The sequence below is a fragment of the Saimiri boliviensis genome, chromosome 2 (genome assembly GCF_048565385.1).
Source record: "Saimiri boliviensis isolate mSaiBol1 chromosome 2, mSaiBol1.pri, whole genome shotgun sequence".
NCBI classification, from domain to species: domain Eukaryota; kingdom Metazoa; phylum Chordata; class Mammalia; order Primates; family Cebidae; genus Saimiri; species Saimiri boliviensis.
In genome coordinates, this window is record NC_133450.1 from 194,705,010 (window position 1) to 194,719,441 (window position 14,432).

Genomic DNA, 14,432 nt, shown 5'->3' on the forward strand with positions numbered 1-14,432 from the left:
GATTATACCTTCATAAAGCTGGGGGAAACAAAAAAATGTAAGTTTTGTTGATATAGTTACTTCTTTACTTGCATATTTACTTATTATATGTACCCTATCTTGTTTTGAAAAGGATTTAAAGCAATGTACAAAGATAGGTAGGCTAAATCAAGGTGCTATAATGTAGGAGTTGATGAGAAAAATGAGAAGTAGGATAAACTAGGGTGAGGATCCAAAAATGCATTAAAAAAAAAGTGGGGCTTGTATACATGATGTTTGCAAGGGGCATGTGTATACTTTGGGAGGGAGGCCATTCACATATCCGTACTTGTGGTTCCACAGATTTGGCTGTGCAGTTTCTTGCTGCCAAAACAGAGAAAGAAACATGATCGGTGATCCCATTGTTCTTCACACCTGCCCAGAAGAATTTTCTTCTTAGGTTCTCAGGAGAAGAAAAGAGATTCTGGAAGTCTCTTCTTCACTCCTCTTTCAATCATAGTTACCTCTATTTTATAATTTGTTTGTAGATTAAATGATATGAATAAAGATATTTGAACTGAAAAATAAAAAAACAAAACAAAAACAACCTAAGTTAAATCAGTTAAAAGTGAGTAATTAAAGCGGATAGTTGCTTAGGAGAGGCATAACTATTTTTGATATCCTGTAAATTTTTTTTCTCTGTTACTGTTATTAAAGAGAAAAAGTTAGTGACTGGGGTCCTCAGCTATGTTTTTAAAATAAGCATCCTGACAAATTTCACTTTTCTAGTGGCTCAGTTGACACAGAATGTAAAACACATATCAAAAGAATTCTAGGAGGAAAGAATACAGTATATCCAGGTACCGTCTCCTAGTTTGGTCTAATTTAATTTTGGGGTAGATTTTATATACCTAGAACAATGGGTAGATAGACTTAATAATCTTTTAAAATTGTCTCACTTGTGTAGGACACAGTGAGTTCAAAATGTTACTTCCTGTCCAGCCTCTGCAGCACATGCTAGATTCTGCGTCTGACTTTGCTTTGCTTTGGACCCTCCTAAGGTGGAATTGCGGAGTGCCGTGGAAGAAGTCGTTAAGGAGACTCCAGAATATCGCTGCATGCAGTCACAGTTCTCTGTCCTGTATAATGAGAGCCTACAGTTGAAAGCACACTTGGATGAGGCTCGAACCCTGCTTCAAGGCACCAGGGGAACCCACCAGCACCAGGTTGAGGTCATTGAGGTAACAGCCTTGCCTTGTCTTCGGTATATAAGCTTTCCTGCCTCCTAAATTTTACAGTTTTAATCATTCATGTGCATTTAACCTCCATTCATTCAGCTTTCATTCATAGAGTGGCTGTAGCTCTTTACTCTGGTAGGTATTGGGCATATAAAGATGAGACAACAGAATTCCTGCCCTCACAGATTTTGTAGTCTGCAATAGTGGAAGAACAGTATTCCTTAGAATGCAATGTGGTACAATGGAAGCATAGTCAAAAGGTGTGATAGATGAGAACAGAGCATCTGATTTGACTATAGAAACTCCCTGATTCCACTTGAGAAAGCGAAGCATGAATATGAAGGATAAATACAAGTTTACTGGTAGTTAAAAGTAGGAAAAGGGGAATTCTCAGCTTGAGAACAGCATATATAAAAGTATGAGAGAGCGTAATAAATAGTTTAATATGACCAGAGCTTATGTGTATGAGAGAAAATAGTGGGCAGAAGCTGCAAAATTACTTCCATGCTATTATGGCATATAATGACACCAGTAGATAATTTTTTTTTAAAGACAGTGACTTTTATTCATATATTTCTGTATGTTCAACAGTTTTTAGGGTAATGGTTATAGTAGTTGGTCTTTTAATATATACCTGACAAATGAATTGAGTACTATTTTATATATGTTTATATACTGTTTTATAGTTTAGTTCTCCAACTAATTGTAATATTCTCAGAATTGGGGGTCATTTTCTTTATTTTTTCAATATCCTGTCAGTTTCCAAATTAGTCTTTTGTAGATATCTGGTATTCATTAAGTATAGATTGAACTAGAGATTTTCACAGTAATCCATTATTTTCTTGATATATATATATATTTCCTTTTAGATTCTTATAGATCAAATTTAGGAGACAGAATAATAGAATAGATGTTATTTCTATGCTTTAATAAGAATTTTTTTATTGGTTCCTTTATCTGTGTGGAGCGAGATGAGGTTAGTCTTCATAAGAAGCTGAGGACTGAAGTAATTCAGCTAGAAGATACATTGGCCCAGGTCCGCAAGGAGTATGAAATGCTGAGGATAGAATTTGAGCAGACCCTTGCTGCCAATGAACAAGCAGGTATAATGATTCTCACTCCAAGCTGTAGTTTGCTGTAAGTACCTACCTTGAAAGATATAACAGACCCCAGGGTTTCTTAATGCTAACTTCAACTCAGAATTCCTAAAGTACCTTAAATCAAATCCTGTAATTCATTTTGGTTCACAGCCTGGGTGTTTGTTTTTCAACTCAAGTTGACCAGTTTTGTTTTCATCTTCTGAGAAGGAATCTTTCTTCTGGTAATTTTCCCTGTTGCTCAGTGTCTCCTGATGTATCCTGCACTTTCTCTCCTTGTGCCTTTGCCCTTATCACAGTTCCACATAACGTTGCTGTTCCTGTATTTAAGGCCCTATAAACCGGGAGATGCGCCACCTCATCAGTAGCCTCCAAAATCACAATCACCAGCTGAAAGGGGAGGTGCTGAGATACAAGCGGAAATTGAGAGAGGCCCAGTCTGACCTGAACAAGGTAACTAGAAGGAATAGAATAAATATTATTTGCTATCAGTGTCGTAAGTCTGTTTTTGAATGAGTTGGGCAATGTGGTTATGGTAAGAGATGTGCGTCTTTCTTTTCTTTGTTCTTCCAGACACGTCTGCGTAGTGGTAGTGCCCTCCTCCAGTCCCAGTCTAGTACTGAGGACCCTAAGGATGAGCCTGCAGAGCTAAAACCAGATTCTGAGGACCTCTCTTCCCAGTCCTCAGCTTCAAAGGCATCTCAGGAGGATGCCAATGAAATCAAGTCTAAACGTGATGAGGAAGAGCGAGAACGAGAAAGGAGGGAGAAAGAGAGGGAACGAGAAAGAGAACGGGAGAAGGAGAAGGAGAGAGAACGAGAGAAGCAGAAGCTGAAAGAGTCAGAAAAAGAGAGAGATTCTGCTAAAGATAAAGAGAAAGGCAAACATGATGATGGAAGGAAAAAGGAAGCAGAAATTATCAAACAATTGAAGATTGAACTCAAGTAAGTCATATTTAGAGTAGCAGTTTCTGTCTGAAAAGCTAAGACATCATGCATGAAATGTTTGATTGGTGGCATGACTTGTCTGATTATTGTAATATTTTAGATTGTACAGTTAATTTGGCTTCAAATCTTACTCAAGTGCGCAGCCAAAATGGCTTGCGTGGCTATTATGTACTTTGGTTCGGTGATCAAGTATCAGTAAACTGATGATTGTAGCCTTATTTTTTATGAATCCAAATTAAGAAAAAGGATGTCATGATTGGGATAACATTCCTGAGAATTACTGGAAATTAATTACTGCTCTTCATTGGATTTGGGCAGATTGCTGGTATTAATTGTAATTTAAATGATACTAAGTGGAGTATTTATATATCACTGTGACTTGGACAGTATGCCTGACAATTAACTGGTTTGTGAATATGCCAGATCTTATTTTTAGGAGATTGACTCCTATAGACATTGAAACACTAAGATAGATCTTTAACTCGGTGAATTTTTCTGTGTCATAACCATACACATTGGCCCTTCTCCTCCTGTATAACCAATAACTTCTCTGGTAGAACGGCTTACTTCTTGCTCCTTATTTTCTATAATTGACTCTTTGTTCATGTTTGGATTTGAGGGACCACTGTGCTCAAAATGCTTGAACTCCTCTGTTATATATGTGTAGTTAAGAGGTTCAGTAATTTAATAAGAGACAAAGCTTGTCTTCAGCTGATGGTTAATCATCCAGCTGTCAAATCTAGGATTAACAATGTATCTCAGACTTGCAAATTTTTCCCTTTTTTTTCCTCCCTCTTGATCTCTTTAAGGCAGTTTTTTTTTTTTTTTTTTTTTTTTCCTGATGTGGTATCAGAATCATCTGAGTGACTTGTTTAAATACATTTTTGGACTCAATCCCCAGACCTACTGAATCTCAGTTATTCAGGATTGGGAGCCACAGAAGTTTGCCTATATAACAAGTGCACAAATGTCTGTTTTATAACTTTGTTAGAGGATTTTGTCTGAAGGGAGAAACGATTCATTTTTATATGGCTTACTTTTCTGTACTTTCTAAGCATATCCAAAAATCTTGTGATAGTCTGTGCAAAATTTTATCTTTTAGGTGTGATACGAAATGTAAAACGAAACTGTTTTAAAATATTCTACTCAATTCACAGTTCCCTTGCTCTGATGACCTTTATTTTCTCATTACATTGTTCCCCTCCCTCTACTACCCCTGTCACAGGAAGGCACAAGAGAGCCAAAAGGAGATGAAACTATTGCTAGATATGTACCGCTCTGCCCCAAAGGAACAGAGAGACAAAGTTCAGCTAATGGCAGCTGAGAAGAAGTCTAAGGCAGAGGTATTCTGGTTTGCTATTACCTGTACTTCTGGTTAAAATCCTCATTTGTGAGATTTTCTGTCATACGTGCTAAGGATATAATTTCTTTCTTTATCTTTAAAATTAGTGTTTAAATGCAACATTTTCTGCCTTTTCAAAGACCATCTAAAGTAGAGATTTTAAACTTCCCATAGGATGGTAAAATATATGTGAATTGCTGGGATTATGAGTAGTGTTTTCAAATTATTTATTCCCTGTTTTTCCTATGTTATTCATTGCTACTGGGAGTACATTTTTCTGATTACTTTTGGGAGGAATGTCTTGTGCTCTTAAAATTTTGAGTCCTAAAAAAAGGGACGAGTACCACTATTCTAAAGAAAGGTGCATGTGCACTTCTCAAAAATGTTGCTTATAGAGGCATGTCATAGTGGAATGGAGTGACATTAAAACAGATATTGTTATGTGATGTTTTAGTATATTATTAATCTTGTTCCATATTCTGTAAAGACCTTTTTGGTATTATGGACCCTCCATCTTTGTACAATATTCATTGATTTTTGAAAATGTATTATCACTTTTTATTTTTGTGTAATTCCTTCCCTCCTGCAGTTGGAAGATCTAAGGCAAAGACTCAAGGATCTAGAAGATAAAGAGAAGAAAGAGAACAAGAAAATGGCTGATGAGGATGCTTTAAGGAAGATCCGGGCAGTGGAGGAGCAGATAGAATACCTGCAGAAGAAGCTAGCCATGGCCAAGCAGGTGGACTTTTTGAATAAATGTTACTTGACAATAAGTTACTGCCAGTGAAATTCGCTTTTGTATTTTGGTCTTTTTTTGATTGTTGATTTGTGTTTTTTTCTTTGTGTGTATGTGTGTTTCTTACCTTCAAGTCTTTCATCTTTCTGTTATTTTGTTTTGTGTATTTGTGAGACAGGAAATTGACTTTTATTTAAATGCATAGCTGGTTGTTCAGACATGTACTGAAGATCTAGTCTTTCTTTGCTGACTTAGAATTAAGGGTTATAGTGAATGTAAAATGAAAAATAAGATGTAAGATTTTATATACATTATGATTACAGATATATGAAACTAAGAAAACTCTTATAAATATATATTATTATGTATTTCTATATAGTACCTATACTACATAGAAAAACTATGCTCATAAATATATGTGATTTATGTATAATAAGGATATAATATATTAACCAGTATAATAATATATTGATTAAGCAGTATGTTAACTATGGCTATTTTGGGGTCATAGAACTTTAGAGATTGTTCTCCTCATAATGAATATGTGTTTCTTTATTTTTAAATCCCATTGAATTTTTATTAACATTCAATAATAAAGATACTGAAAATGCTTGGAAAAACCATATATATGTTCTCTGTTAGTACACCTTCATTGTTTCTAAGCAATAGCAGAATGACAGTGAGATGGCGTAGGTTTAATGATAAGTTGGTTATGAAGTGACTTGAAAAGAAGAACTTCATTAGATTCTAAACACATTCCTTTTGTTAAAAAAGTATAATTTTGACTTTTCTTAAATCTGGTAATTGCCACTTTTCTCTTTCCCTCTCTTAAGATAATTATCAGGAAATTGTACTATTAAAGATTCTAAAACTAGTAAAAAGAAAGACACTGTGTTCTTGTATGGGATGACTATCTTGAAAATACTAAGTCTTTCTATGTTTATGTATTAATGTAATGTGATCTCATAAAAGTGCTGTTTTAAAATTTTGTTTTTGTTTATTTTGGTACTAGACAAACTGGTTTTAAAGTACATACGGAAAAGTAAATGGGTAACGAGAAATTGAAAAAGAACAGCACTGGGGACTCTTCCGTATGTTAAAACATAAAAGTTTCTGTAAATAGCTTGAGATTGCTAGACAGTCTATTAGAACTGAATAGAAGCTTGAGAAGTAGATGAAAGTACACAGGATATTTATTATATGCTAAATACATAGTTTTAAATCCATGGATAAAAGAAAAACTGTGACAAGTGATGGGACAAAAGTAAAAAATATAACATTAGAAAGAAGATAGATACATATTGAACACTCTACATTAGGATGATTTCCAAATGGATCATAGATATGGTATTTTAAAAAATGCATCCATCAAAAAGTTACAAGAAAATCATTAAATTCCTTTATAATGTGGCATGGAGACCTTTCTATGAATAAAAGACTAGAAAACATGAAAGAAAGATGGATAATTTTTAGTTATTTTTTAAAATGATGCGAAACTTCTACATTGCAAAAAAAAAAAAAAAAAAAGAACAAAAAACACTGTTAGCAAAGCCAAAAGATTAAATGACAAAAAGTAAAAAATACTTTTAACTGTTATTACAAAAAAGGCTTATCTGATTTAAAAAAAAAAAAAACCTCTAAAATAGGCAGAAAAAACTCAAAAATCCAATGGAAGAATAGACAAAAGAAATGAATAGGTTATAGAAAAGACTACAAGTGGTCTTAATTATATGAAACAATCCTCCGTCTCACTTATGATGAGGTAGATATAAATTAAAGCTATTGTTAGATACCAATCTTCACCTATTAGATTGTTAATGAGTTTTTGGATGTTTGCACCTGCTGGAAATCTCATAGATTCAGTATTTTAATTGTAGAAAAGCATGAGAAAATGTGAGAGGTTATGATAGAAGTACTCTTAACCAACTGCTGCTTGATCCTTTTGCCTAGATAAGGTAAATGTAATTATTGTCTGCTTTAACTGACATTGAGTACAGATCAACTAATAAGTGTCAGACCAACAATTGGTGCCAGTGACTTCAGATAATAGAGCTTCTGTATGCCTAGTAACAAAACACAGCTTCTTAAAACTCTGTCACTGATTTAATTTATATCTAAATGAATAGTGGGAAAGTTTAGTTTCCTGTGCTCATCCATTGAAGTTGGAGGATCCTTCTAAAATGAAATCTCTTCCTCCTTCCTGTAGGAAGAAGAAGCACTCCTTTCTGAGATGGATGTCACAGGCCAGGCCTTTGAAGACATGCAGGAACAAAATATCCGTTTGATGCAGCAGTTGCGGGAGAAGGATGATGCAAATTTCAAGCTCATGTCAGAGCGTATCAAGTCCAATCAGATCCATAAATTGCTTAAAGAGGAGAAGGAGGAGCTGGCAGACCAGGTTTTGACTCTGAAGACTCAGGTAATTAGAATGAGTAGAGCTTTCTATTCTGTTGAAGTAGGGTGTCTTCTACATGATGATGCAAGTTAAAGAATGATTATTGTGGCCTTTTTTTGTGATTGAAAAAAAAACTTGGAAACTACATGTTCATCATTAGGGTATTGGTAAATTTATACATCCCTACTGTTATTCTTACAAAAGAGTACAGTGTAGCTGTCAAAACAAATATGGATCTGCTAGGGAAACATGTATAAAATAAAGTCTAGTGACTTGTTTTGTTTCCCTTTTTGTGTTAAAGTGTATGTTTACTTGTGTGCCTCTGCTGTGTATTTAAAAAATTTCTTGAAGGGTGCATAAGAAACTGTTAGAATTGTTACCTCTGGATATTGGGATGAGTTGTGGGTAAGGTTAGGAGGTATGTGTGATTTTACTTTTTTTAATATTTCCATAGGTTTTGGGGAACAGCGGGTGTTTGGTTACATGAATAAGTTATTTAGTGGTGATACCAAAATTTTGGTACACCCATCACCCAAGCAGTATGTATTGTTCCCAATGTGTAGTCTTTTTTCCCTCACCTCCCTCCGCCAAGTCCCCGATGTTTATTTTATCATTCTTACACCTTTTCTTCCTCATAGCTTAGCTCCTACTTACGAGTGAGGACATATAGTATTTGGTTTTCCATTCCTGAGTTACTTCACTTAGAATAATGGTCTCCAATTCCATCCAGATTGCTATGAATATCATTATTTTGTTCCTTTTTAGGTCTGAGTAGTATTCCATTGTTTGTGTGTGTGTATACATATATATCACATTTTCTTTATCCACTTGATTGATGAATATTTGGGCTGGTACCATATTTTTACAATTACAAATTGTGCTGCTATAAACATGCATGTGCAGGTATCTTTTTCATATAATGACTTTTCCTCTGGGTAGATACCCGGAAGTGGGATTGCTGAATCAAATATTAGATCTACTTTTAGTTCTTTAAGGAATGTCCATACTGCTTTCCATAGTGATTGTACTAGTTTACATTCCCACCAGCACTGTACAGTTGTTCTCATTTGACCACATTCATGCCAACATCGATATTTTTTTATTATAGCCATTCCTGCAAAGTGAGGTATTACTGCATTGTGGTTTTGATTTATATTTCCCTGTTAATTAGTGATGTTGAGCATTTTTCTTATGTTTGTTGGCCATTTGTGTATCCTCTTGAGAATTGTATATTCATGTCCTTAGCCATTTTTTTGGTGGGTTTATTTTGTTATTGCTGATTTGTTTGAGTTTCTTGTAGATTCTGGATATTAGTCTTTTGTTGGATGTATAGATTGCACAGATTTTTCTCCCACTCTATGCGTTGTCTGTTTACTCTGCTGATTATTTCTTTTGCTGTGCAGAAGGCTTTTTATTTAATTAAGTCTCCTCTGTTTATCTTTGTTTCTGTTGTATTTGCTTTTGGGTTCCTGGTCATGAAGTCTTTGCCTAAGCCAATGTCTAGAAAGGTTTTTCCAATGCTATCTTCTAGAATTTTTATGATTTCAGGTCTTAGATTTAAGTCTTTGATTCATCTTGAGTTGATTTTGTATAGGGTGAGAGATGAGGATCCAGTTCCATTTTTCTACATGTGGCTTGCCAATTATCCCAGCACCATTCATTGAATAGGGTGTCCCTTCCCACTTTATATTTTTGTTTACTTTATCAAATATCAGTTGATTATATGTATTTGGCTTTATTTCTGGGTTTTTAATTCTGTTCCTTTGGTTTATATACCTATTTTTATACCAGTACCATGCTGTTTTCATGAGTATGGCTTTATAGTGTAGTTTGAAGTTGGATAATGTGATGCCTCCAGATTTGTTCACTTTGCTTAGTCTTGCTTTGTCTGTATGCGCTGTTTCTTGGTTTCATGTGGATTTTAGGATTTTTTTTTCTAGTTCTGTGAAGAATGACGGTGATATTTTGATGGAAATTGCATTGAATTGGTAGATTGCTTATGGCAGTATGGTCATTTTCACAATATTGATTCTACCTATCCTTGAGCGTGGTATGTGTTTCCATTTGTTTTTGTCATCTGTGATTTCTTTCAGCAGTATTTTGTAGTTTTCCTTGTCGAGGTCTTTCATGTTCTTGGTTAAGTATACTCCTAAGTATTTTGTCTTATTTTTTGCAACTATTGTAAAAGGGATTGAGTTCTTGATATGATTCTCAGCTTGGTTGCTATGGTGTATAGCAGAGCCCTGATTTGTGTACATTAATTTTGTATACTGCAGCTTTGCTGAATTCATTTACCAGTTCTAGCAGCTTTTTGGATGAGTCTTTAGGGTTTTCTAGGTATATGATCATGTGATCAGCAAACAGTGACAGTTTGACTTCCTCATTACCAATTTGGATGTCTTGTGTTTCTTTCTCTTGTCTGATGGCTCTGGCTAGGACTTTCAGTACTGTGTTGAATGGAAGTGATGAGAGTGGCATCTTTGTCTTGTTCCAGTTCTCAGGGGGAATGCTTTCAACTTTTCTGTGTTCAGTATAATGTTGGCTGTGGGATTGTCATAGCTGGCTTTTATTACCTTAAGGTATGTCCCTTCCATGCCGATTTTCCTGAGAGTTTTAATCATAAAATGATGCTGGATTTTGTCAAATACTTTTTCTGCGTCTATTGAGATGATCATGTGATTTTAAATTATGTTTATGTGGTGTATCACATTTATTGACTTGGGGATATCAAACCACCCCACTGCATCCCTGGTATGAGACCCACTTGATCATGGTGGATTATCTTTCTGATACGCTTTTTAAAGGTGGCATGAGAAACTGTTAGAATGGTTACCCCCACATATTGAGATGATTTGTGGGTGAGGTTAGGAGGTGGGTGTGTGTGATTTTACTTTTTACACTTTAATATTGTTTGAGTCTACTTTGTGCATTAATTTCAAAAAAAGACTCCTTTAGAATGTCTGGCCATTCTCAAGTGCTCTCGAACTTATGTTTGAGTTCTAATTTATATGTTATAGTATGAGTGGCCAGGTTTTGAGCATTAGCATGTGATATTCTCGATTTTTGGCAATTTGGACAAGAATCTTTTCAGTCATTTTTCAGACTCCTATTTGAATCTTCCACAATATTTCATATTAAAAGTAAACCTTCCAGTTATCATCATCTTGATGTATTTTGAAGGGTTCATGGGCAAAATCAGTAATAGTTTGAGATTTCTAACATATTGTATTTTGTGGGTTTATATATTAACAGAATAGTTTTGTTTTTTTAAATATTTTCGTTTGTGTTAAAATCTGATTTTCTGTTCAAAGGTTGATGCCCAGCTACAGGTAGTAAGGAAACTGGAAGAGAAGGAGCATCTGTTACAGAACAACATTGGCACAGGGGAGAAAGAGCTGGGTCTTAGGACCCAAGCCTTAGAGATGAATAAACGCAAGGTATGATTGATTAATCTTATGACGGTTAGTCTCAGAGGAACAAATGAGTATAACACTGTTGAAATTATAAGTTCACTTTATTCCTTCAACTTGGGCTAACGTTTTGCCTCACTGGGAATAAGATGTGATACAATGGTGTTACTTAGTTGTACATCCCACATAGGCAATGGAGGCAGCCCAGCTTGCAGATGACCTCAAAGCACAACTAGAGTTGGCTCAGAAGAAGCTACATGATTTTCAAGATGAGATTGTGGAGAACAGTGTTACCAAAGAAAAGGACATGTTCAATTTCAAACGAGCCCAGGTAAAGCAGTTGTCTTTTCTTGTCACCTTTTAGTGTTTTCTGAGGTCTCAAGTGACCCATGTGAAAGAATCATTTGTCCAGTATATGTCATTTCCTTCTAGACTTGAGGGAGTTTGTTGAGGGAAGAGAGTAAGTCTGTTTTCTTTACTGCCATATCCCCAGACCCTGTTACGGTGCCTTGCACCTAGAAGGCACAAAATAAATAGTTGTTAAATTAATGAATTGGTAAATTGTTAAAGAAGTAGCAGCATAGCAACAGTAGAGTATTTTAAAGATCTCCTGTAAGTTCTCTATTTTTGTCAGGCCAGCTGTTTCTCATGATGTCTTTCTGTCCTTATCCATAAATCTCAATTATTTTGAGCCAGTCTACCTTTAGCTTAAAACTAGTTACCATAAAACAGAATGGGGTATCCTCTAAACTCTTAGATGTGTGTTTGCAAGACTGAATTGGTAATAGTTAGATGCACCTCTGATTTGAGGATATGATTGCCTGTTCTGAAACAAGAAAATACCTTGCCACTTGCAAGTCTTCACATTTCTACAAGATAATTGGACATGAAAGGCCAGAAAGTTCTTTCTTTCCACAATAGAAAACTCAAGTTAGAACTACTATTTTTCTCAAAAATGGCAAATTTGGATAAGTGTGTCTAATGGGTATGCTGTCCTACCGCAGGAGGACATCTCTAGACTTCGCAGGAAGCTGGAGACCACAAAGAAACCAGACAATGTACCCAAGTGTGATGAGATTCTGATGGAAGAGATTAAGGATTACAAGGTTAGAAAAAAATGCCTCAGTGATTTGCTTTTTATCAAGGCTTTAAGTGGCTTAATAGACTAGGAGAATAACACTGAATTTTATGTGATGGTAACCTGAGAATGGTTTATTTTGGGGGTCGGGGGGTGATGCTCTTTATTAGTGCCCTGTGGGTTTTCTTGTTGGTTGTGTACTATATGAGAGCCATTTGGATTGTAAAGTTTCATGGTTGCTCAGACTCTGACATCTTTTCCTTTTAGGCACGCCTGACCTGTCCGTGCTGTAACATGCGTAAAAAGGATGCTGTTCTTACTAAGTGTTTTCACGTCTTCTGCTTTGAGTGTGTGAAGACACGCTATGACACCCGCCAGCGCAAATGTCCCAAGTGTAATGCTGCTTTTGGTGCCAATGATTTTCATCGCATCTATATTGGTTGATCCAAGTCAAGAGAAGAAGAGGAGCTGGCTAGACAGGCACTTACTCATTAATCACCAAACCTCTACCTCTTCTCTTCTTGACTGTCACTTTTAGGACAGTTTATCCATCAACTGCCTTTCCTCTACAGACTGCTTCCAGGCTCTCCTCTTCAACAGCTGGGTGATGTTAGCAGAAAGGACTGGTAAATACAAGCCTTGGTTTCAGAATGAATTAGAAACAAACAACTCTTACTCTCTTCCCTCCCAGCTTTGTTTATTTCCTGCTTTCTTTTTCCAGCCCACTGTATAATCTTGGATTGTCCATTCCTCCTGAAGAAACCAAGTCAGTATTTTTGATACGGAGAAGGGAACAAATGTGGAAACATGGCTATTTTTGGGGAGTGATATTTTAAAAAATAAGTTGTCTGTGGGCATAAAGTTTTCTTCATTTGTGTAGCACACTTTTTGTGAATGTGGATTACAAAATGGTATAATTGTGCTCCTCTTCCCTGGGTGGTTTGCAGCCCTAGTGAAATTATGTCCAGGATGATTCAGTTCATTTCCCATTTACTAGCAGAATAACTTGTAAGATCAGCTGGCTTTCTTCTTAGAGTTATTTAAGTTTTGAATGCTCTGCTACTTCAAGTCTTTAAATTTCTTGAGGCCGGAATAATTTTAAATAATATGACCCTTTGTCTTCTGATGAAATAAAGATTGAAGAGGGTGGGGGAACAGGATTAAGCTGGTGAAGAAATCTTCTGGGTATTCTGGGAATTTGCTACAGAGAGAACTTGGTAAGCTGTGAATTACTCATCTCCTTTTTATAGGGGTTGTTGTGATCCCTCTTTTCCAGAAAATTCTGTGTGTAATGTTTCTGTAGGACTTGATACTCCACAAGCTTGAATTAAAGCAGGGTTCAGTTTGCATTTGTGTTTATGGTTTTTCTTTGAAACTTTTGTCTTTGTTATTACGAGTTGATTTTATACCTGCAGTTCTAGAATTGAACTCTCTTGCATGGAAATAATCAGCTTAGATTAAGAGGTTGGCCTTGTTTAGAGTATTTAGATCTTTGACTAATAGAAGCACTTTTCTCCTGGTTCTTTTATTGAGTCTATTCTGTGGAGAAATTATGTCTAAAAGATTAATTTATTTGGCTACTCAGTTATCTTTCGTAGTTCACTATGCAGGTTAAGAGACCATAATTTGTTTTTGTTTTTTGGGGAACATAGTGCTGCTTTTTGCTTCAGGGTGAAAGTTCTTGAATTATGTGTGTGTGGGTGGGTTTTTTTGTTGTTGTTGTTGGAGTTTTGCTCTTGTTGCCCAGGTTGAAGGGCAGTGGCACAATCTTGGCTCACTGCAACCTCTGCCTCCTGGGTTCAAGCAATTCTCCTGCCTCAGCTTCCTGAATAGCTGGATTACAGGTGCCCACCACCATGCCTGGCTAATTTTTGTATTTTTAGCAGAGATGGGGTTTCATCATATTTGCCAGGCTGGTCTCAAACTCCTGACCTCAGGTGATCTGCCTGCCTTCCCCTCCCAAAGTGTTGGCATTACAGGTGTGAGCCACCATGCCCAGATGCATTATGTTTTATAGTAACCAGCAAACCAGAGGTTTTATAAATCTCTGACAAGGGGTTGTGTAAAGTGGATCCTTCTTGATCACCACCTGTCCTGGAAGACAGGTAGGAGCAAATTCTGTGTCGTTTTTGTGGTCACCAGCTATAATCAGCAGGATTTCCAATGAATTGCACAAAGTCGTGTGGTAGGGATTAAGCAATGAATCTAATTGAAGAATCTTACCAGGTCAT

The 14,432-nt window shown here is 36.0% G+C and overlaps 1 protein-coding gene across 3 annotated transcripts in view; it reads left to right on the forward strand.

Annotated features, from left to right (window-relative positions):
* The window catches only part of RNF20 (ring finger protein 20), a 28,052-nt gene extending 14,502 nt beyond the window's left edge, over nucleotides 1–13,550 (forward strand). For all 3 annotated transcript variants that reach the window (XM_003940102.3, XM_010350830.3, XM_074395111.1), the window contains exons 10-20: nucleotides 1,020–1,199; nucleotides 2,164–2,299; nucleotides 2,625–2,746; nucleotides 2,867–3,237; nucleotides 4,466–4,583; nucleotides 5,172–5,321; nucleotides 7,525–7,737; nucleotides 11,025–11,150; nucleotides 11,314–11,454; nucleotides 12,128–12,229; nucleotides 12,469–13,550. In XM_003940102.3, coding sequence (XP_003940151.1) covers nucleotides 1,020–1,199; nucleotides 2,164–2,299; nucleotides 2,625–2,746; nucleotides 2,867–3,237; nucleotides 4,466–4,583; nucleotides 5,172–5,321; nucleotides 7,525–7,737; nucleotides 11,025–11,150; nucleotides 11,314–11,454; nucleotides 12,128–12,229; nucleotides 12,469–12,645 — 1,836 coding nt within the window. In that variant the 3' untranslated portion in view covers nucleotides 12,646–13,550. The remainder of the gene's footprint in view (nucleotides 1–1,019; nucleotides 1,200–2,163; nucleotides 2,300–2,624; nucleotides 2,747–2,866; nucleotides 3,238–4,465; nucleotides 4,584–5,171; nucleotides 5,322–7,524; nucleotides 7,738–11,024; nucleotides 11,151–11,313; nucleotides 11,455–12,127; nucleotides 12,230–12,468) is intronic.
* Nucleotides 13,551–14,432: the final 882 nt, after the last annotated feature.